Source organism: Neopelma chrysocephalum, unplaced genomic scaffold, assembly GCF_003984885.1.
Source record: "Neopelma chrysocephalum unplaced genomic scaffold, ASM398488v2 Primary Assembly neopelma1_42, whole genome shotgun sequence".
In the NCBI taxonomy this organism is placed as follows: domain Eukaryota; kingdom Metazoa; phylum Chordata; class Aves; order Passeriformes; family Pipridae; genus Neopelma; species Neopelma chrysocephalum.
The window spans coordinates 12,444,201-12,465,903 of record NW_020897700.1 but is presented as its reverse complement, the minus strand read 5'-3'; the positions used below and the strand labels follow the sequence as shown (position 1 = coordinate 12,465,903).

Sequence of the window (21,703 nt, the reverse complement as noted above, 5' to 3'; positions counted from 1 at the left end):
AAAACAACATATTTTTTCTCTCCTCTGGTTTTTTTTTTCCTTTTTAAAGAATCAATCTTTTATTATCTTCCTTCACAGAAGGGTAACATTTGTTTCCTTATTTTTGTATATGAATTTACTACAACAGATAACAGGATATTGCAGTCTTTGTGATGATTTAGAAGCAAGAGGGGGTTCTTTCTTTTTCCTTTTTTTTATGTGCTGTTTCTTTACCTCCTTTGCTTTTGGTTTTGCTCATGTTGGATTGACCTGCACATGTGCCGTAGACAGTCTTCTGGCTTGCATGCACGCACGCACATGTGGTGCCTATACCAATAGGACCCACCATGAGAGTCTGCATGTATTCCTGCAATTATAACTGCTCTCTTTTGAAAAGAGGGTTTATTGACACGTGTCACTACAAACAAACAAAAAAACCACCAACCTCAAATTCAGCATATCCTGAGAGAGGAATGCTCAAAAGCGATGCTAATATCTGGGAGAGAGGTCTGGTTTTGTGACTGCTTTTCGCTTCCTGTTTCTCTACAGGAGAAATCCTAGTACTGTGTGGGATAGTCTTTCAGCTTTGAAAAACACAGTGACCGCACCCTGAATACGTGCTTACTGCATATTTTGATGATGAATCAATACGTGTTGTTAAGACCTTTTTTGGTTTTCTGATATAGAAGCAGAAATAATCATATGGATCAGAGAAAAACAATATTTCTAAAAATTTACATATTCACCAGTTAAAATGGCAGTAGAATAGTCTGCTAAATGAGTATATTGGACTGTTTATTCTTAATTTCTGTAAATCCTTTTATTGTATTGGAAAAATAGTCTTAAAAATTTTCAGAGGAAAATCATATGAATTCTTTTGAGATAACATTGATCTTATGTAGGTTATACGTAGAAAAAAATGAAAACTCATTAAGTCATGCCTGAGTAAATCTTTTGTTCAGAAATTAATTGTACTAATGAAATAGTCTTTTTCTTAAGCAAGAAAAAAAGAACTCTTAAATACCACAAATATTGCCACCAAGCTTTGCATTCTTTAAGTCTCTATCTTTCTTTACATAATTTTACTCCCTCATCAAAAAAAAAATCCACTTCTAACTGTGCTTTACTCCTAAAGGTATGAACATTTTTTAAAAAGTAAGTATAGCATCAATTTACTGTTAAATGTATTACAGAAGCAAAATGTTAAAATGGTGCAATGGTATGTTGGAAGCATTTAATTTTGATAGGCATGATGTATAGCTAGGGAAGTAAATGTACTCAAATAATTATGTTGTCTTTGAAAGACTAGGTAATTTAAAAGTAGATTATCCAATGAGACTGAAGTAGTAGTTTTCAAATTTTCAGGAAGTAATTAAACAAGCAGAGGGTCTCTCTTTTTTACTGGCCGTTTCTGGATTACATAGGGATTATGAAGAGAGACAAGAAAAATGACAGAGCAGGCTAAATAGCACATCAAACTCCCCTTGAAGAAAGCTTTTTTTTTTTCCCCTTAGTGGCTTTCTGAATTACAAATAAGCTAGGTAATGTTTTGTGATATTTTTGGTGTAGGTATCTGAGAAAACATGTCGTTTGGAAAAGCAGGAGACACCATAGGCAACTTATTTTTTTAATATCTCTCAATGAAACATGTGTTACCCCAAAAGACTACTTCCGTGTTTAGAGTTTAGGCTTTTTTTTCCCCCTTTTTGTTGTTGTTGTTGGTGGTTTGATTTGGTTTACTATAAGGTTTTTGTTTAGACCTCAGCTCCTCTGGTTGGCTGCCACCTGGCACTCTGCCTTTTCTTTCCAAAAGTAGGGCCATGATTGCTTCTCCAGGTGCTGTTGATGCTGCCTGAGCCTTCAGACAGCTCCACACCCCTCACAGAGCACCTCAGTCTTTCTCTGATGAGCCCCACTTCATAATGCTCTGTTTTTTTCAATTTGCATACCGCAACATGAAATAGCTACCTCTGGGTTTCTCAGCAAGATTATGTCAGGTCTCAGTTTCCCTGGCTAAGATATTTCAGTGTCTGCCCTTTGGAGCAGAAAGAAAGAGTCCAGAGTGGGGACGCAGTTAGATGACCAAAAAACATCCACGGGACAGTGGAAATAGGGAGGGCAAGGCTGTGCCTCTTTATTTTGTAAATTCTTATGCAGCCATCTTAGGAATCAGCCCTCTAGTATCTAGTATCTGCTGTATCAAATCAAGAGGTTTTCTGACTTCAGGAAGATGAGAAAAATGAGTGTCCAGCCATTAAAATGGCTTTCATGCTTATTCTCAAATTTTCATCCGTCTTTCTCTATGTATTTCAGTAGAACAAATGCAAGAGGAGAAATCACAACAGTAGCATCCCAGAAGGTAAGGAAGTAGATCAGATCACTGCAGCAGGTTTCTTGGAGAAATAGGCAGTAAAAACCACTCCTGACCTTGCATGAGACTTTGGGAAACCTCCCGTAGTGCCCTGTGTCCAGATTCACCACTGCACCACACAAAGAAGTAGGGGACCACCTGGGACCATTTGAGGCCAATCTGACTGGGTCTCAGAAGAACGGGAGAGAAATCTAAGTATTTTGCATAGCCAGATTGACACTACAATTGCCTACAAGTAGTCACTTCTCTCTTGACTTTTTCCGGAGGCATGAAATTTCTCCTGTGAGCATTCTGCTGACCTTGCCCTTTTCAGTTGCCTAAAGAGTTAATTCTCACCCACACCAGTCAGTGTTTCAGCCGCTGTTTCCCTAGTGCTAGGGCTAGTGTGGAAACTTTCCATATTGACAACAGAGTCATAATGCAAGATTTCTCTCTAAGACATAAGGATTTATATGTGTTTACCTTCCCCGTTCACTGCTTTAAACTGCGGGATGTAGACTCCTGATTAATGTTGCTAATTACTGAACAACTGCTGCTGTGCTCCCTCAGGAGGACTGAAAGTCACTGTTGGGATCTCTCAGAGTCTACAGTTGCCTGTGCAGCAAATAATCTGATAACATTTCCATAACTAAACTTTATAAGTTAACTGTAAATTAAATTTACACTTTCATTTTAAAAGTGGGAATTTGAGAAATTGAGTAAGAATAATATTTTTTCAATTTTTTTTTTTAACAGTCACCTTAAATGTTTTTGGTTCCACACCTCATGAATGGTTACATTTTTCTTTAAATTACCTTTTTTATTATTATTTTATCAGCTTTGTATTTCTACATGAAAACTGCATTTTCAAAACACTCTGTCTGGTAGCTGGAAAATGGAGATAGTAGGAAATTATGACAGTAGATGAATGTGACAGTTATTTTTCCTAAGACTCTACAGTCACAGATGCAATGGCCTGGAATAATTTGAGAGGCCATTGCTTTTCTGCAGTTGCTCGGTCTGATTAGCAGTGTATGCATGACACTAAATAGTGTTGAAGACGCTAAACAGGGCCTTTTCAATCTCTCCATTCCTGGTAAAACCAGATATGCACCTGCACATCAAGAATATTGCACACCACTTTTAAGACACTTCTGACTGCATCCACAATGTACAAGTCAGGTATTAGAAAAAGTACTGATATTTGTTAGATGTGTGCATATGTGCACATTAATTGAGTTTTAGGACAGATCTGTTATAACAGGCTGCTTTTTTTTTTCTTAACTGAAACAGTTGAATGGAAATGATTGTACTCTCTTTGGAGTTATCAGACATACGGTTTTTGTGGAAATGATGCTGGAATCAGTGTCCAGTGAGAGGCTGACTTGTGAAGAGGCTGAATTGCTGCAAACGAGTTTGGGACCAGTGGGGAAAGTATCCTCTTGATATCCTGGAGAGGGGTACCTGAAAGGTCACGTTTGAGAAACGAAATGTTTGAGAGTTGTTCTGCATATGGTAGTAACACTGAAAACTGCATACTGTAGATTGTCAGTACACTTTCATGTAGACAGCACTATATGACATTAAATTGAAGTTGTTTATCTCAGTTATTATTAATTACTGTGGGTGAACAAAGAATAAGGTTGATTTGCAGTCTGAAAGCATGTGTCCAGAGTGTCCTTCGGTACTATGCACCCTCTCAAGTAAAAAAGAGCTAAATTCTTCAAACAAGTGCAGTGTGAGTAAGTTCACAGTTCCAAGATGCATTATCCTCTACATTCGAGGAATTACTGGGCACGATTATAAATGTAGGGAGAAAAGCTTGTGGGCGTATGTGAGACGCCAAAAAGTCTTCTCTTGAGATTCGTTTTCAGTTCATTCTCATATTAGGTCAGAATCACAAAGTATCAGATTTGTCCTCAAATAATTAAATATAACTGATTTTGGAGACCCCGTTCGATCCTTTGGCTTCTAGGCAGAGAAAAGTGTACGAATACCCTTGCAAAGTCACTAAGTTTAAAAAAAAAATCCAAAACGCAAAACCCCGTCAAACCATTTCTTTAGCCCGCTAAAAAGCTATGTTCTTTCGTTAGTCCCGTTGCATTCCTGGAACAACACAGGCTATTTGCAGATGGGAGGGGGCATCGAAAAGTGTTATTTCTTTTCATTGTGTTTTATTTGCACTTTTCCAGCCTTGTTGCCCGTTTGCCACTGGTGCTGCTCCCAAGCCTCCCCACTGCCACAGGTAACCCCCGACTTCACTCCCCGCAGCGGGGGCAGCTCTCCGTGCCGCTCAGCCTGTCGCCCCTGTTACTGGGCTTCTCTTTTTTTTTTTTTTTTTTTTTTTTTTTTTTCCCCGAGGAGACGGCCGGGTAAAGGTAAATCTCCCGTCGCCAGCAGGGGCAAGAGGAGCCTCTGAGCTCCCCCCGTGTTCCCCGTGCTCTGGCTTTCCTCTCCGTGAAGCCCTGTGTACACAAAGGGCTCGCTTCTGCCTTTCAATTAGGTAACCGAGATTTATTTACTTTTACTCTTTCTCCCATCCCTACATGCATTTAGTGTCTGTAACTCCTGTCAGCTTCTGGATTGGGTGTTCTTTTAAATTTTTTTTTCCCCTCCTCCCGATTAAGTTATTTATTTGCATTTCCCCGGAGGCAGATTTAAATCAAACGTCCGTGTGAGGGAGGACTCCATCCAGCCTGAATCCTACAACCAGGAGACAGACGGGTCCGCCCGCAGTGTGCGGGCGGCGGGCAGCTGAGCACTCCGGCTGAGTGCCTCATCTCGCCTCAGCGGGGCTGGGGCTCCCGCGGCTCTGGAGGTTCCCGAGGAGCCCCAGCTGGGTGGGAGGCTTCTTCCCAGCACGTCTGAGGGGTTCGCTGAGATCAGCCTCAATGCATACCCTCAGAGAAAAAAACCACCACCAAAAAACCCCAACACCACAGAACACAACAAAAACTCTAGGGTGTTGCTGGAGAAGGAGGGTTTCCCCATGCTTAAGAACTAAACTGACCGGGACAGCGCTTGGCACTGGCGGGGCCTGCGGAGCTTTCCCGAAGCACCTTATATGGCAGGGGGAGGGGGGCGCCCCGGGCACGGCTGCGAGCGCCGATCCCAGGGGAGCGTGTGCGTGGGGGGTCGCTTTGTGTTACACACGCTTGTGTCATTCTAGGGAACAGAGGGAGAGGCCGCCGGAGGAGACGGGAGATCTCCCAGGATAGCCAGTCCCGCCAGAAGGAAGAGCGATAGCATCCTTCCCGGCCACAACAGGTAAATCGTATTTGGCCACTACAGGTTGAAGTTGTATTGTTTTTGGTGGTGTGAGCTTTTTGTTTGGATTTATGGCTTGTTTTGGGGTGGGGTTTTTTTGTGTCTTTGTGGGAGGTTTTAGTACAATTTTTTTTTCATTCTCCCTCTTTTTCCCTCCTCTCGGCGTTTTCTGAATGGCATGGACCTGACCGAGGGGAGGGGGCTATTGGCAGCCCGGGGAGCGCCGCCGCCCTGTCCCCAAGCCAGCTGTCTGTCCCACAACGGGGGGACGGAGATAACGCGGAGACGCGGAGTGCCCGTCCCGCCGGCTGTCCCTCCCTCGTCCTTCGCGCAGCTCTGCCGCAGCCCCTCGGAGCTCTGCGGGCCCTTCGCTGCTGGCCACCGCGGGAAATGCCACGGGAGAAGACACTTCCCCTCCGAAGCTCTATGCGCGACTTCCATGAAGAATTGGAAGGGAGTAAAGCCGAGGGTTTGTCTATTTGGCATTAAAACGGGGGAAAAAAAACCGCGCGGTTCGGTCACCTGCTCCGCACCCGCACCGCATGAGAGCTGAGCCCGGCCCGTCCCTGGGGCGCGGTGGCGCGGCCCTGAGCGAGGCCTGCGGAGCTTTTATTGCTCATAAAGGGTACTGGGGGAACGGCCAGTAATGCGATCAGGAAGGGAGGTATTAAGCAGAACAGTGCTCAGGCACTAAAAGCGCCCAAAAGCGCGCTCTCAAAGGACACTTCGGGCCGAGCAGCAGTAAAGGTTTTATTGGTAACTGAGAAGCGCCTCGCAGCCGCAGGTTTGCCATTAATGACCGCTTCGGTGGGTAGGAATTACACTGCCGGGCTGGTGGCGAGACCCAGCGGGCAAAGGGCACTTCGAGGTAATAGCAAGTATTTACTAAAGGAGTTACTGACAAATGAATGCCGGGATTCAGGCTTCGATTTGCCGGATAAACTTTTCAGTAACTATGAAAGCAGGCCAATAACATTTATAGAGGAAAGAAAAATATTTGAAGTTAGAAACTTCTCTAGTAGCTGAAAATTAACTTCTGACAACAAGCTGGATTCCCCTCCTCGTTAAATCTAAGAAACTCTATCGTTAAATTTCACCCTAAAAGATCTACTATTTTAAAAATAACAGCACCCCGCAAGGCAATTTTCCAGCTGTAGAAGAACCTTTAAAACCAAACCAAGTGGTGTCTGTGGGCAGACGTGTACGCTTAGAGTAGTGAGAGCCGAGCATCCACAATATTTTTGTTAGGATTTTCAGGTATGCAGGGAGCACACAAATGTTATATTTTCTTTTTGATCTGCTTGTTGTCAAGTAATTAGTAAAAGGAATTACCCGCTCTGGCGCTGTGCCTTCGGGTAGCAAAGGCATTAGAACTTTAAACTTCGCATTTTCTGAATGTCTCTGGCTAGACTGCCTTCTCCCTCAGCACCAGTCCTTTCAGGGGGGGTTAAAATTTTAATTCAGTTCGTTGTGATTATGAAGGGGTGGGTTACGTCGCCGTCTCTGCCCATTTGAAGTTAATAGACTGATTCCAGTGACTTTGCTTCTCCGGGCAAAGGCGGGGGGGGACTTCGTGGAGAAGCGCCTGCTCTGCCCCCACCCCCCTGCCTCCCGGCCCACTCTGCGGCAGGGCTGGCACGCATCGCGACACAGGCAGATAAATCAGATGGGGCGACAATCAGCGTAGCCTCCACTGTCTTTGGGAAGGCTCTCTCCTTTTGTCTTCGAAAATCTGCCACGCGAATTTCCCCAGTGGATTCCTGTATTTTAATACGCTCTGTAATGTTAACCCTACTTAAAAAACAAACAAACAAACAAAAAAACCCAAAAAAACCAAACCAAAACAAAAAAACCCACACCAAAACAAAACAACTACAAAAAAACACAAAACAAAACAAAAAGAAAGGGAGAGAAGACGGCGAAGGTGCTTGTAATTAACTAACCCTTTTACCTTTTCTCAAACACGGATTTAAGCTCTAAATTTTATCCGTGCAAACGAAAACAGTAAATATTGAGGTACAGGTTCATAAAGATACCTAAATGAACACATAGCTTTAGTATGTGTGCACATGTATATAAGCAGTTTTGTCACTTGTTCAGTGCACTTTCATTGAAAAAGAAGAGAGGCTGACGAAATGATTATCCTTTCATCAGATTAAAATTCGTCTGTTATTTTTACATCTTTAAATCCTTTCGTCAGGACTATAGCTTTATTCAAAATTATGAAATAGAGGATTTTTGCTTGTAACAGGAAAAAAACACCAAAGAAACAAACTACCCCATCCTCAAAAGATTTTCTCCACCTTCTCACCTCCAAAACAACAACAAAACACCAGAGCATCCGAGAATTTTTTAGTTTTATTTTGCTTGTATATTCAACGCAGAGACTTAACAATTACAGGTTAGAAAACCCATTTGAAAACAGTAGGGCCACGTTACGACAAAGGTCTGGCCAGCATTAATCTAGTGTTTGGAAAACAGTTGACAGCTGCGAAGGTTTCCCCCTTTCCTTCCTTTCCTTTAAAAATAAACCCTTTCAAATCCCAGACCCCATCTCGGTTTCTCTGGGTAGAGTCCCTTCTCTCTCTTTCCAGTTGCATGAAGGGGTGAATTGAAAAATCATTTAATTATTTTCATTCTAATCGCCTTAATCCCCCTTATACTAGGAGCAAATGATGATAATGGGATCCACATGGAAAAGACCCCCGGGAGAGGGGGATTAGGGCAGAATATTCTCCCGGCCCTGCACCCTGGCAGGTGGAGACCAGCGGGGCGGGGCTCGCCTCGGCTCTGCTCTGCTCGACTCCGGCGGGGCTGGGGGTTTGAACATACAAAAAAATATTGGAGTAAACCTCCTCAATCTGTGGGTAGCTTGCTTTTTATTATTTCATTTTTGCTCCAGGTGACACAGCTGTAAAGTGACCCGCTTGTCACCCTGGGGGGACAGGGGACTCTCCTGAAACAGGGGAAGAAAAAACAAGACACCGCTCCTCCCCCCTTCCCGCGATCCCCCCGCCTCTTCGGAGCCTGAGCAACGACAAGCTGATTAATCTTCCCGGGTCGCCCTCGCAATCCCCGAGGGCCGCTCCGCTTAGCCGCCATCCGCGGTCCGCGAACGTGCAAATCCCCCGGCTGCGGGGGCTCCGCTGTAGCCCAGGGAGGAGGAGGAAGGGCCAGTCGCCGTCGGCACTATTTAGAACCACCGCCGCAACACTACTCCCATTTGAGGCTGCAGGAACAGAGCCAACAGGGCGATCACCGGGCGCTTGGTTTTCTTTGGGTGTTTTCAGATCTGTACAAACACTGGGCCTGCCGGTTTTTATAAACAACTTTCGGGACGCAGTCAATCAATCATACTGGCAAGCAAACAGACCAGGAGCCTAGGATATATACAAGGCATAAATATACACATATACACTTTGTCTTCTTTGAAGGAGTTAGATTTTTTTTTTTCTAAGAGAAACCCTATCTATAAAGATTCTGACAAAGTCAGGAAATCACAGTGAAAAAGTAGGAGGTATTGTTAGGCAGTTATGTTACATTGTATGCTTTAATACCAGCAAGGGAAATATTGGAAAAGAGAAAGAAAAAAGCATCTAACCAATTTGAAAACTTAAAAAACAATATTACGCTTACAGTCAGAGAGACAATTTCAAGAATACGTGGCTAAAAAACATGAAATGTGGTCATTTTAAAATACAGTGCAATACATACATCTGGAAAAGACATGAGTTTACCAGATTTGCTAGTCAGCAAAGTGTTCTTTATGTTGCAGTCATTTCTAGCCTCACTTTTTAATTTGAAACATATTTGTATCCAAGGATAGGTCCTTGGGAATGCCCTGTGTTGTTTTGGTTTGGTTTTTTAAATGATCTTTTGATAATAAGAGCCCTGTATAGCATGGAGTTTGTGCCCTCTCTTTCTGACACCGAGTCTTTCGTTTGCAAAAGGACATGAGTGAGCGAGGAGTCCATAGCACAAAGAATGCAACAGATCTGAACATCCCAGTAATGCAGAAAGTATAGTTAGGGTAGGAAAAGCTGATCAGGTGTCAGGACTTAGAAGAGCATATTCTGTGCTGATGTAAATTAGGAGATTCACAGATATAGAGGACTGGTTGGTGCTGCAGAAACGGTGTGTTGTTCTTAATCTGCCCTGCCATGATCTGAAACTGTGGCCCTTTCTGGACAGTGAGATTGAGGAAAGCCTGGGGAATGATGCTCACAGAGGAGAAGCTGTGCTCTGGCAGAGAGCATCAAGAGAAGCTTTTTCCAACTGGTGAAACCTTCCAAACAAACTTGTAAAATTGAGGATCAGTGTTGGATTTGCTCAGGAAAGACCTTGTGGCTGCATTGCTTCTATGGAACCACTGAAAAGAATAATTTTCTCTTTTTGAACTTATTGCATTTGTTGTGCAAGTTTTCCTACCAAGAATAAACTTGGTATTTGGTAATTTCACTCCACGGTTGTCATCTGTTAAAACAAATCCTATAAGGAGCCTAAGCCAAATACTACTCATGTCAGGAAAGCGGGTTTTGGTGCTGCCCTTCCAAGCTGATTGGGTCTTAGAGACATAAATAACAGGGAAGTTGTTTCATTGGCTTTTCAGAAAGATGTGTATGGTCAGCAGAATAGGGACTGGGCTTACATCTACGACCCCTCTTTTAAAGACCTGTGTCTAAAACGGATTGGATTATTTGCTTGCTTAAAGGCAGTTCCATTTTCATATAACAATTTATACTTATCATCATGTAAGTGAAAGCTTTAGCAATCAAAGCTTTATTCTTGCAGACCTGAGGTATCATTTTCCACAGCAATGTATTATGGAGTCCTTTGACAGAAACTTGCCTTGATTTGTGATGTATAAGACTGACACAATGAGTGATAAATGTATTAAATGACAATTTCCAGTTAAAATAGTACATGAAATACATAGTCATTAAAATAGTATCTGAAGACTCTGCAAATGCATAATAATTTTGATGTAAGTGATTTTAATGTTATGGAAAAACTGTGAAAGCCCACACACTTTCTTATCCTCAAAGATTCAGTCTTTCCCCCTCTTCCCCCAAGAGAAATGATTATTAAGATTGATATAAACAAGCTTCTCTGGAAAGAAAGAAAATGAAAAAGGAGGAAAAGGGAGAGAATTATACAATACACATACCTAACAGTATAAACAACTCCACCCCTCATCCTCCAACCTGGCTTTCTTCAGCCTTTTGAGCATTTTTTCTAAAATTCATGATATGGCAAGTGACAAATGTCTTTCCGGAAGATCTGACAATGCAACTGGCTCACCAAAGACTGTTTGTGAGAAGTGCTGGCCAGAGCAGACAGGTTACTATTCATCAGCCTCTTAACAGACAAATTCTCCTTTGCTACATTATGTGGTACACCTATACACTGAAAACTGGCTATGAAGGGGGTGAAACCAAATGGACACTTCAATCATTGCTTGAGAAGATTAGGTTTTACTAAAACTGAGACACCTTTTCTTTTACATCAATATTCTGCCATACCTGTACAGGTGGGACTCTGCTTTTTGTTTTACAGATCTCCTATGCTTTACAGGCATTGAATTTTACAATTTCTCTTTTCTCTGAGGTTAAATGCTTTCTGGCACTACTTGTATTAAGTATGACTTACACTACTGGTAGTAAGCATAAAGACTCCAAAGAGTCAACCTGCTTTTGCTTCCTTCTTTATTGAGAATAGATTATCCCAAAAGATTTGAGAACACTGCTATGTTTCCATTGATAACCAGTGACGCTTATCAGCTTAAACAGTGTGTTGAGACAATGGATCTGAGAAGGTGAGGCATTAAAGATACTTCTAACCTTTTGCTTCTTCCAAATTCCAATAACATCTTGACTCTACTCCTTTGAGTTACTGATTTGCTTTTGACAGCAGTGGGGCAACAATTTTACTAGGGTGTAACTTGTTAGCTGTCTTGTAAGGATAATGCAGATAAGCTTCTCCAACTATTATCTCATATTCTGTGTAAAATTCTTCTTAGTTCAAGTATGTAGTGAACAACTTCTAAAATAGACTAAAGATCATCAATCAGCATTCATTAAATTAATTTGAGGATCACTTTGGAATGGATTGATGTAAAACTGTATGATTGGCAACATGGGCTTCCTTTTCTGTTCCTTTTGTATAATAGAATAACTGTCTGTTTTTAGAAAATATTGATACTGAGAGTACGTTTTAACTGCTAATTTCTCTTTTATCCGTTATTTAACTACTGTTAAGAAATTACAGAGAACACTTTATATTTTAAAAATAACAAAAATACATGCAGTCTATTTACTAATTTGGTGGAAGAGGACTAGACTGCAAAGGAAGACTGCTCAGCCTCCCTGTGGACAGCTGTGGAGAGGTGCAGAGGTGTTGGGCAGGGCAGTAAGGCTGTTATGTTACTGCAGGAAAGAGGGAGGATGAGGTCTGAACAAGTCTGGGACCAGGTATCCTCTTACAGAAACCAGTAATCTCACCTCTTCAAAACGTCTGTCATCTGCATTAAAACCAACAAAACTTTAGTTTTAATGAAAAATCTTATCAAAGAACATTTCTTCCCTTGGCTCTTTCCATTTTACTAACTTGAATCTTTAGACTCAGATCATAAATCTTGATTTATGTTCGACAATTAATGATTTTAAATGAAATCTATCTTATATAGGAAATCAGAACGTCTGTCTATGTACCATTTAAAACTCCAAATTAGGCTTGTAAGTGATTTTCAGTATATGTTATGCAGCACTATGTACACTGTGAACACTTAACACCAAGAAAGGGAAATCATATACTAATACATTTACTTTTTAAAGGTTGAAAAAGAATTTAACAAAAGCTGACTTCTGTATGTGACTTCTGTATTTTATTACATATCTAAATATCTATACATATCCCTACATATCTATAGGGAAAAAGATTCAAGCATTTTTTATTATATTTTTGCAGTGATAAATGAATGTTGAGTATTTATTCTAAATTTCTCTCCTATGCCAAGGGAAAAAGCAAACCAAACCAAAAAAAGTCCAGCTTTTGCTAGTACAAAATCAGAAATGACACTGTCAGACTTGACAGCATGGAGCAGTAGCAAATACATTTATTGATATAAATTCCTAAGTGGAATATAGAAACAAGAAGTTACACTTAATGTAAAAAAATACATCATCTTGATTGTGACTAGGAAGCACGCTGAGAGATGCACTTCTCCAGCACTACTAATGCAGTTCCGTGATTTTCTTGCTTGTTTCATTACACAGGTGATTTATGCTGCCCGAAGGCAAGTAAACTTCAGAAGTTCTCCAGTTATAAAAATATATTTCAATTCAATTGTGTTGCATGTAATGAAGACAATTAGTCTGAATTCTGGATAGGAAGACGGGGAAACTGCAGTTGTGAAAATAGTTAACACATAAGAAATAGCTAAGATAAAAGTCATGCAAAGAATAAGTGTGCCATTGTGGCTCATAAGGAGTATGTTCTGCCTAGTGTAGTAGAGCAGTACTAAGTCTTTTTCACCATCTACATCACTGTGAAGCCTCACAGAATTTTTGGCCTGCTGAGTTAATTGATAGAACTGGTGTATAAAGGGGTCCACAGGAGTGAGTGTAAGGTCAGTTTGTTGATACAGTGTTATGTGACTGCAGAAAGACTTTTGCAGCACAGGCAGGAATGTGTTTCCTTGAAAGGGGAAGGCTGCTTCTGAAATTAAAATAGTCTTTTCAGTTTTTGTGTATTTCATGTGTTAAGGAGAACATAATGCTCAAGCTGTAGACCAACAGAACAAATTTCCACAAGGAAAGCAAAAAAGGCAAATTGTAAATAATTTTCAATATCTACCTTACATTTCAAAAGAATTACTAATTTTCTTATGTTATGGTCCTGTACGAAAAGTATTGTGAACTTTTCAGATTCTGGCACACGTGAACACAGATGCATTTGCCTTGAGTCCAACAGAGCATTCCTAGCAACCTATTGGCGTGTGTAGTGCTCAAAGGATGAGAGCCTACTAACGAAATGTAGATGGTCTTTCTCCAGAAAAACTTAGCTAAACAAGTTTTGATATATATTTTTCCCTGTTAAAGAATTTCTCCTCTGCATGGATTATAGTATTTTCCATAAGGTTAATAATAAAGGCTGTGCTTGCTCTGAAAACTTCAGTTTACACTGGTACCCACTGTCAAAAACAGACTATTGAAGTAATGAATGAGGTTCACTTCCTCAGCATGTGTAAATGTCCCAACTTACAGTTAAACTTTCAACAGCTGAAAGACAATACCATTGACATGTACCTGGCACTAGTTACTCAGGTTTATTTTTTCCTGGAAAGCAGTTTAGGGCGACAGAGTGGCGTCCGGGTTTCCCAGGTTGTTGTGCTGACAAACTGCAGTGGTGGTAAAGGCAGGGAGTCTGACAAAATCTCATTAATCATTTTAAATTAAATCCAACATTCCTCTCCAACACTGCCAAGAAGAAAGCTAACTTTTACAAATGAATACTCTCTCTGAAAAGAACTGTTATCCTGACCATGTTGCTTTCACATAAATAAGCTTGATTTTTTTTAGGTACACATACTCTATTAATAAGCAGTATTTTTAAGCTTAAAAAATAATGCATTTGTTGCATTATTAGGAATTTGAAAAATACTTTTTGCTCATTTTCTGTATTAGATACTATGAGTGAACCACATAGCTGAAAATTAGAGCCTCTTCCTTCTTTCAATGAATTGCAGTTTTTTGCTTTTGTAAAATTGTAAATACAGAAAGTTCCTTTTTAATTTAAGTACATTTCACATATGAAATGGAAATATTCTGTGTAAAGATTTTCTAATCCATCTTTTCTCTAAGCCTATTTATATGAATAGGAAAGGAAAACTGCAAATCTACTAACATTATGCCAGCAAAAACAGAGATGATGAAGGAGCAATGTGATCTTTTTAAAGTTTTTTACATACACATTTCTGAAACCAATCCTAGCTATTTGGGTATGATTTAATTGTGCATATTGTATGGCAAGTCTGAACTTTAACATCTGATAAATAGTATCAGAATATCATCTAAAACTTTATCCTATTAAAATCATTATTACATGTAGATTATAGAAGTTTGGATATTATTTCTCTTTAAGGCAAAATGAAACCATAATGTGCCTATGGGAGACACAGGAAATACTTTAAGTCTGTTATTTTTCCATTTTAATAGTGCTTTTGAGCTTTGTTACTCAAAAGGGCAGATCTTACAATGGCAGAGAACAAGTCATCAGCCTTAATGTTTATGAGATCTGATACAACCATGAAATACTTGAAAAGAAAAAAAATCCCCATCCAACAGAAGTCAAGTAAATTCGACTTTTCTAAATACTTATTATTGTTATTTTGACATTTTAACATGATCAAGTAGGTATACCTTAATTTTGTTTAGGTACTTAAAATAATTTAATACTTGTTTTCCAAAAACAGAACTATAAACAAATACTGAACAATGACATCCTTACACAGAGAACACAATTATAACCACTTCAAAAAAGAGCAATTCCTTGGCAATTTTTATCTAAAGAACATTAATAAACTGCCGAATACTGAAGAGGAAACATTTATTTGCCCAGCTAGTCAGTTTATTTTCCTAAAGCTGTATTTTTGAACTGTTTATAGTTTTTCTTTTTCCAATGTGGGGGGGTGAAAGGGAAAGGTTGAACAGAACAAATTGAAACTTTTTTCCTGAATGCGATATTCTTTCTTACTTCAAAAGTGACAAACATATTTCTTACTTACATTTGTTTGGGCTTTTGTATATTGAAGTTTAAATTTAATTTAAATTTTAAAAAGTCAAAGCTGTATAAATGTGTTGTTTAGAGTTTGAATGGAAAGTATTCTAGACCCAAATAGAGTCTGAGAAAATGTTTAATATCAGATACTGCCTATAACTAAGCCATATGAATATGCAATATATGCCATTTTCCTTCAATAAATGCAATGAGAGTCTGAGAATTTAATCCATGCGACAATGAGCTCTATTTGTGTGAAACTTTACATGGACACAGGTAGACACATTTCCCCTACATGAACACAGAACAGTTGTCCTTCTGTCACATCTGTATATACTGAAGTTAGCAAAATTTCAGAAATGGTTATTCAGAACCATTCCAGTGTCTTTTAGGACCAGAAAAGCAAGTGTTTGCAGGGCAACGGGCTGCAGGTTCATTTCTTCCTTCGGTGCTGTGTACAGTCTGTACACTTAGCATTAAGGCAACACCACACGGCCAAAGTTCAAAGGACATGCAGTGGTGGAATCACAATAGCTTGGGAATCACTTTGCAGTTATAGGTTGATCGTGCTCATGTATAGGCTTGGAATCCTCTACCTAAGTCTTCTGAAGTGCTTGATCAAGTAGCTATTTCCACATCACATCATTTAGGGACACCTGGATCAATTAAGTATCTATCATTATTTTCTTTTGAAATGTGCATTGAAGAAGACACTGCCCTTTGTAAGGGATTTTTGGAGGATGACTAAGAGAATTTTTCTCACTTTGTAAGAGTACTATTACACCTGCTTATGACTATTTTTTCCTTTTAAGACAGAAAATTGCCTAGTTTCACATAAGGTCCAGATTATTAAAATGCAAAAAATTACTTCTCAGCCACTCTGGAAAAAGATTCAAACTGGAAAGAAAAAAAAAAAGGACAGAAGAAATATCTATATTCATTCTTTGTTTTTTGGTTGCCTTTGAGGGAACTCACACTTGGCATGTTGTGTTTGCTACTTCCTGTTCAGCTCTGAGCTAGTAACATAATGTACAATATGAGTTGGGCACTAATCATCTAACACTGTTCAAAATCCTATTGGGAAGATCAGATGTGGTTATCTGTATGCAATTAGGGTTTTGTTTTCTTTTCCCCTGGACTTGTCCTACGGAAATTTTAATCATATCATCCTGTTTCTAATTTATCTTCTTGGTTGCTACACTGGCCTTGAAGCTTTTTAAACCTTGCTAATAGACGTACTGATCTACTCCAGATAAAAACCATGTTCTGTCTTCCTGGAGGCTTTGTTTTGTATCAGGGTAACTGGAAACTAAGAGAAATGCAGACTAACAATTCATGCTCTCTTATCAGCGCAAAATCAAAACCAGTATCACTAATGCCAACTTAAATACAAGTCAGAAAAGAATTAAGCCTTCCTCTGCATTTATGGTTTGAGAAGAAAACGTTTCCTAATAAGAATAGTTCTAACTTCAAAATTCACTGCATTCTTCTTTTTACATATATAACTTCTGAGGAGTGTTTTCTAGAAAACTGTATTCTGCAGTGTCCACTTAAGATCACTTTAAGGAGCCCAGGAGATACTTGTCCTTTATTGTTGGTTTTACAGATTATGTTAAAAGTTTTCCCACTTGTTTTTTTAAATTTTTTTTTCTAATACAGAAGCTGAAACCCATGCCTTAAAGGAAGCTCCCCACCATACCACACACTCTTTATTTGTGTTTAAGATTAATTGACTGACCACTGCAGAACACATCCTTGGACTTTCTGAAATACATGAAACAAAACAGGGTGAAGAGTAATTATCCTGAGAGAGGCAAGTGATACTGTAAACCTGTCTGGAGGATAGCTGCTATACTGCTGGCTCCTGGCTTTATGTGTGTATGCTACATAAATACAAATGGCATTTACACTTGATTAAAGGTAATATAATAAAAAAGTACAACTTTTTCTGTGTGCATTTTTATATGTGGACCAGAGCTATAAACAAAATGTACTAAACACTTGAAATAGCAGCAATAGCTACATTTTTTCTTCCTGTCATTTAGGTAGCCCTTATGTGGACTGTCACTGTCATGATTATTCTCACTTCTAAATAAAATATAACACTCCCTATGTACCAAATGGAAAGCAGCAGCGTAGGCAAAGTGTGTGCCTATGAGGAGTATGACCTGCATTCAGTTCCTGGCTCTGACATGGGCTTTCTACACAGAAGATCAGATTAACCTGTAAAACACAACTAAGAATACCTTCCCACCTCACCTCATGGTGTGGTAGGGAAAAAGAATAAATGTACTTGTTGCCATGATGAATCCAGATGCTACTGATAGCTGAATATTATGTAAACAAACATAATGAAGAACAGCTCTTATTTTAACTACGTTATGTCAATTTAAGAAAAGCACTGCTCTGTGAGTTGTCTGAACAAACAGCAGGCAAAACCTCATTCAATTCCTGCACATGCACAGCAGTTGCACTGCTAATATTCTACATACTTCAGACACAACCCGACCTAAGTAATTTTTGAAGTATTTCCATAAATCTAGAACTGTTTAAAAAGCTAGCTATATGACTGATTTCGAAAGTAACTCAGTGTCTGACTCTGAAACGGCTCTCAAATCCTGCACAGTCACTGCTCTAATCTTGCACAGTCAGTTTTTAACAGCTTTAGCAATGAGTCATCTGGTATGTATTTGCCCAGGCATTTCCATCATTGACACTTCTAGACTGAGGGAACCAGTTGAAAGCAGCAACACGTTAGTAGCCCCCACTACTTTCCCTGTTTGGATTTTTCCTTTTTTACTGTGCTGAATAAGTGATTGTAGTTGCCCTGTTTCCCAAAAACTAGTGTCTGCAAAATAGGTTATATATGTAAATTATGTAAAACTCTCTGTACACTGCACGATTTCCCTTGGCTATCCCTGTATGACATCAGGGTTCATCTAAAATAGAGCCTGTAATCTTTAAAACTGAGTGAATAGCAGATTGGCAATATGCTAACTCAAGTTAGTAAATATAGCATATATTACCAGCCTAGATATTTTACAAGTGTCATCTCCTAGAATAAACTTTATTGTAGTACTCAGACTAATGTTTCTCTAAGTTATGCATCTGAGGTAGTCAGCATTGTAAAAAAAAGCAAACAAAAGTACAACACTATTTTAAGAGATAAGAGGAGAAATTTTAGTTAAAATATTTCACAATAAAATAATTATGATTATAAATCTCTTCAGTTAAATATATACACATTACACAGTATTCTAAAAAGAATGAACTTATTAAAGTTTCAAGCAGATCTAATGCACAAATTCACCACTTTGTCAGCTTGGACTGTAATGTCAGTTTAACATTCATAAATGGCTGTGTCAGACTAATGGCATTGTTTTGTGCAAAACTGAAAAAAATTATGAAAACCAAGTCCTTCCATTCCCATAGTAAATAGATAGAAAAGGTAGTTTACACAAACACACACTTACACACACAAACTTTGATTGCATACAGAGGTTAGAATGACCAGCACTAAAATAACCCCCATCTCTACAAAATAATTAATGTCTTGAATTGATGCAATATTTGAAAATTACAAATTTTAAGTGCTAGCAAATTGTGCTTTTAGGCAGCCACATGGCCAATAAGGTAGATGTTGTCATAAAGGTGCCCTACAAAATCTTCACTAATATTCTGTGCAGCTCGTCTCGTATTTCGGATGAATTCCCTCTTTGACATTTTGTTCTTCACGTGAGGGCTCGTTAGATCAATTGAAAGTAGAATCAAAGAGTAACACAGTACATAAACTGCATCTAGACAAGAGAGAATAAATAAAAAAAAGTTTAAAGAAGAAATTGTGATCACTAAAAATATTGTTCCCTCTCTAAGAACCTTATGGTCTTCATCATCTGGGCTCATAATTTTGTTTACATATATGTATGTATATATATACATATATAACAACTCAAAGGGGTATCCCAGTGAAATGAAATTGAATACAGAAACTTACAAAGTAATAATGTCAGCACGTTGCCAAATGAGAATTCACAAATCTCTTAATACTTCTACATAATCCAAAAGACACTAAGGGCTTTATGCATGTTCATTTAAACAGCTTCTTGAGGATTTTGTAAACTAAAGCCAATATCCCGCAAAAGCTTATCTTTAAATATGTAAGCAGTTCCACTGCTGAAAACTGCTTCCCCCCAACAAATTAGAAATGCTTGTTAACTTTGATGAGGCCCAAAATTCCCTTTCATTTCTGTGAGACTATCCACAAGATAAAATGTTAAGTGTGTAAGACTTTGCAAGAGGAAATTCAGAGACAGTAAAAAACTCAATTAAAAAGCTGAAGCACAGACAAAAGGGAAGGAGAGATAACATGGAAATAAACTCTATTAATCAGCTAAAAAAAGCAGCTGTACATTTGGGTTTTGTTTGTTTTTGTTTTTTTTTTTAAACCCAATTGGAATTATGACTGTATACTGAACCATGTTTGTACTTTCAGAAATACTTGTTTAGGTGCTGAATTTAAAGCTATCAGAAACAGTAGTAGCATCCAGAAACAAAGGCTGATCCACAGAATCAAAGCTCATTTTTGCTTACCAGGACTAAGGCCAAGTTCTCTCATCAAATCAGGATTACAAGCACAGAATCTGTGAGAGAATTTTGTTATGAGAGTTTCAAGGTACTCCCCACGCTCCTCAGGAGCATGAATGTGTCTGAAGAACTCTCTCAGTGCATTTGGCAAGAACTGATTTCTGAAGTTGTGCAGCGTCACAAGGTCATCCAAAACATCTCGCCTGGTAGAATGAAAACCCACATTATTAGAGAAGTTTCTTTTAACTGTTGAAATATGAAAATGTAGGTTTTAAAAATAAAACTGAAAGCTTTAGAACAGTAGGATCTTTGTTTTCTGCTGATCACTAACAGCACAAAGATAATATCAACACGTTTTTCACTTACATAGTAACCAAATACTATAAAAATATACATTAATCAGAATTCAAAGTTTCTTTATATGTATATTCAATCAGTCTACATGGAGGCTTTGCTTCCTTTAAACCATGACAAAGCCATTAAAAAAGACAGTAAAGGGAATAAATTCACGTGTCACACATTTGGATGCCTAAGTAGAAGCTGCTATAGGAGTGTCTTGTTAAAATCAGGCTTCAGCTAGACAAAATTTGTTCACTTAAGTCCATCAGAGTATGATGCTCTCAAGTGTTTTCCACTGATCACAGAAACTAAATGAATCTAAAGGATTCATACCCACCTACAGATGTCCAAAAGACATCTGAAGACAATTTGGAAACAAATTTGAAGTGAACCAAAGAACATTTTACCATGTTTAACCTAACTTTTATCTTTCAGTACTAAGACGGGAGTTTCAACATTAGAAAACTGGTTTTTATTTTTAGTGTCTGAATACACTCTGTTTTTGAAGGGAAGATGAATGGCAGTAGGGATTGCTAATATTAACTTGCAATCTCATCCACTAAATGGTTTTGTGTATTTTCTATTGACTAAAAGATTGATAATCTGAAGTTTTACAGCACAGGACTGTCAGTGGTGATAACACTACAGAATGACTCCTTTTATTCCTTTAGTAGTACAGGTTGAACAGGATGACAAGCAGGAGGGGATTCCTGCTAGGAAGAACAGAAGGACAACAGCATTTCTATTTATGTGCCTTTATTGTTCTTCTTCTCTTTCAACTTCTGTTGAAAGTGCTGGTGCTCCTCTTTCCTCATACTGTCCCACCCCAACCTGATGGCATAAGAAAGCACTGTAGAGACAGAAGAGCACACTACAGCAGGGAGACTGTTCCTCACTGCAGCTCATGATGCCTCCAAGAGGATGTACCATTGCATCTTAGGAGGTGTTTGTGACTTGCAGTTGAGAAATATCAGACAGTCAAATAATGGTTAGGCGATTCAAAATTAGTTAAAAATCTATCAACCCTTGGTAAAGTGGTAACTATTTTTTCTGATTAATACCCATACTAGATAGGGAAAAAACCCCCTCAAGTCAAAAAAGCAGCAAAATATCTATAAAATCTGAATGTTAAACAGTGCAAAGACTATCCTGTGCAGTTTAAATGCTCACCATAACTTCAAAACAATTTATGCCCAGAACTGCAAAAATGCGGGAAAATCCCAGGATGTGAGACTAATTGTTATAGGTGGTATTTTTGAGGGTTCTTATAACGTGTTACAGTCACATAAATACTTAAACTGAATAACTGTTCAGATTTAGCAGCATCATTTAGTTGCATTTTCTTGCCTTTTTACACCTTTAAAATTGCATCACTACAAACAAAATATTGCTGAATGGTGTTATACA

General features: G+C 38.9%; 1 protein-coding gene and 1 long non-coding RNA gene across 6 annotated transcripts in view; one reads left to right on the top strand and one right to left on the bottom strand.

The window, feature by feature from the left end:
- The first annotated feature begins 5,445 nt into the window (after positions 1 to 5,445).
- Positions 5,446 to 10,049, top strand: LOC113964431. Its single transcript, XR_003533191.1, has 3 exons — positions 5,446 to 5,596; positions 5,790 to 6,065; positions 8,499 to 10,049. It is a non-coding gene; the product is annotated as an uncharacterized LOC113964431 (long non-coding RNA).
- A 2,813-nt stretch (positions 10,050 to 12,862) lies between these two features.
- FBXO8 (F-box protein 8) overlaps positions 12,863 to 21,703 on the bottom strand; it is a 20,036-nt gene continuing 11,195 nt past the window's right edge. For 4 of the 5 annotated variants that reach the window (XM_027676709.1, XM_027676712.1, XM_027676711.1 and 1 more), the window contains exons 5-6: positions 19,964 to 20,160; positions 12,863 to 19,170 (exon numbers count right to left, since the gene is read on the bottom strand). In XM_027676709.1, coding sequence (XP_027532510.1) covers positions 18,983 to 19,170; positions 19,964 to 20,160 — 385 coding nt within the window. In that variant the 3' untranslated portion in view covers positions 12,863 to 18,982. The remainder of the gene's footprint in view (positions 19,171 to 19,963; positions 20,161 to 21,703) is intronic. The other variant, XR_003533190.1, reaches the window with a different exon arrangement.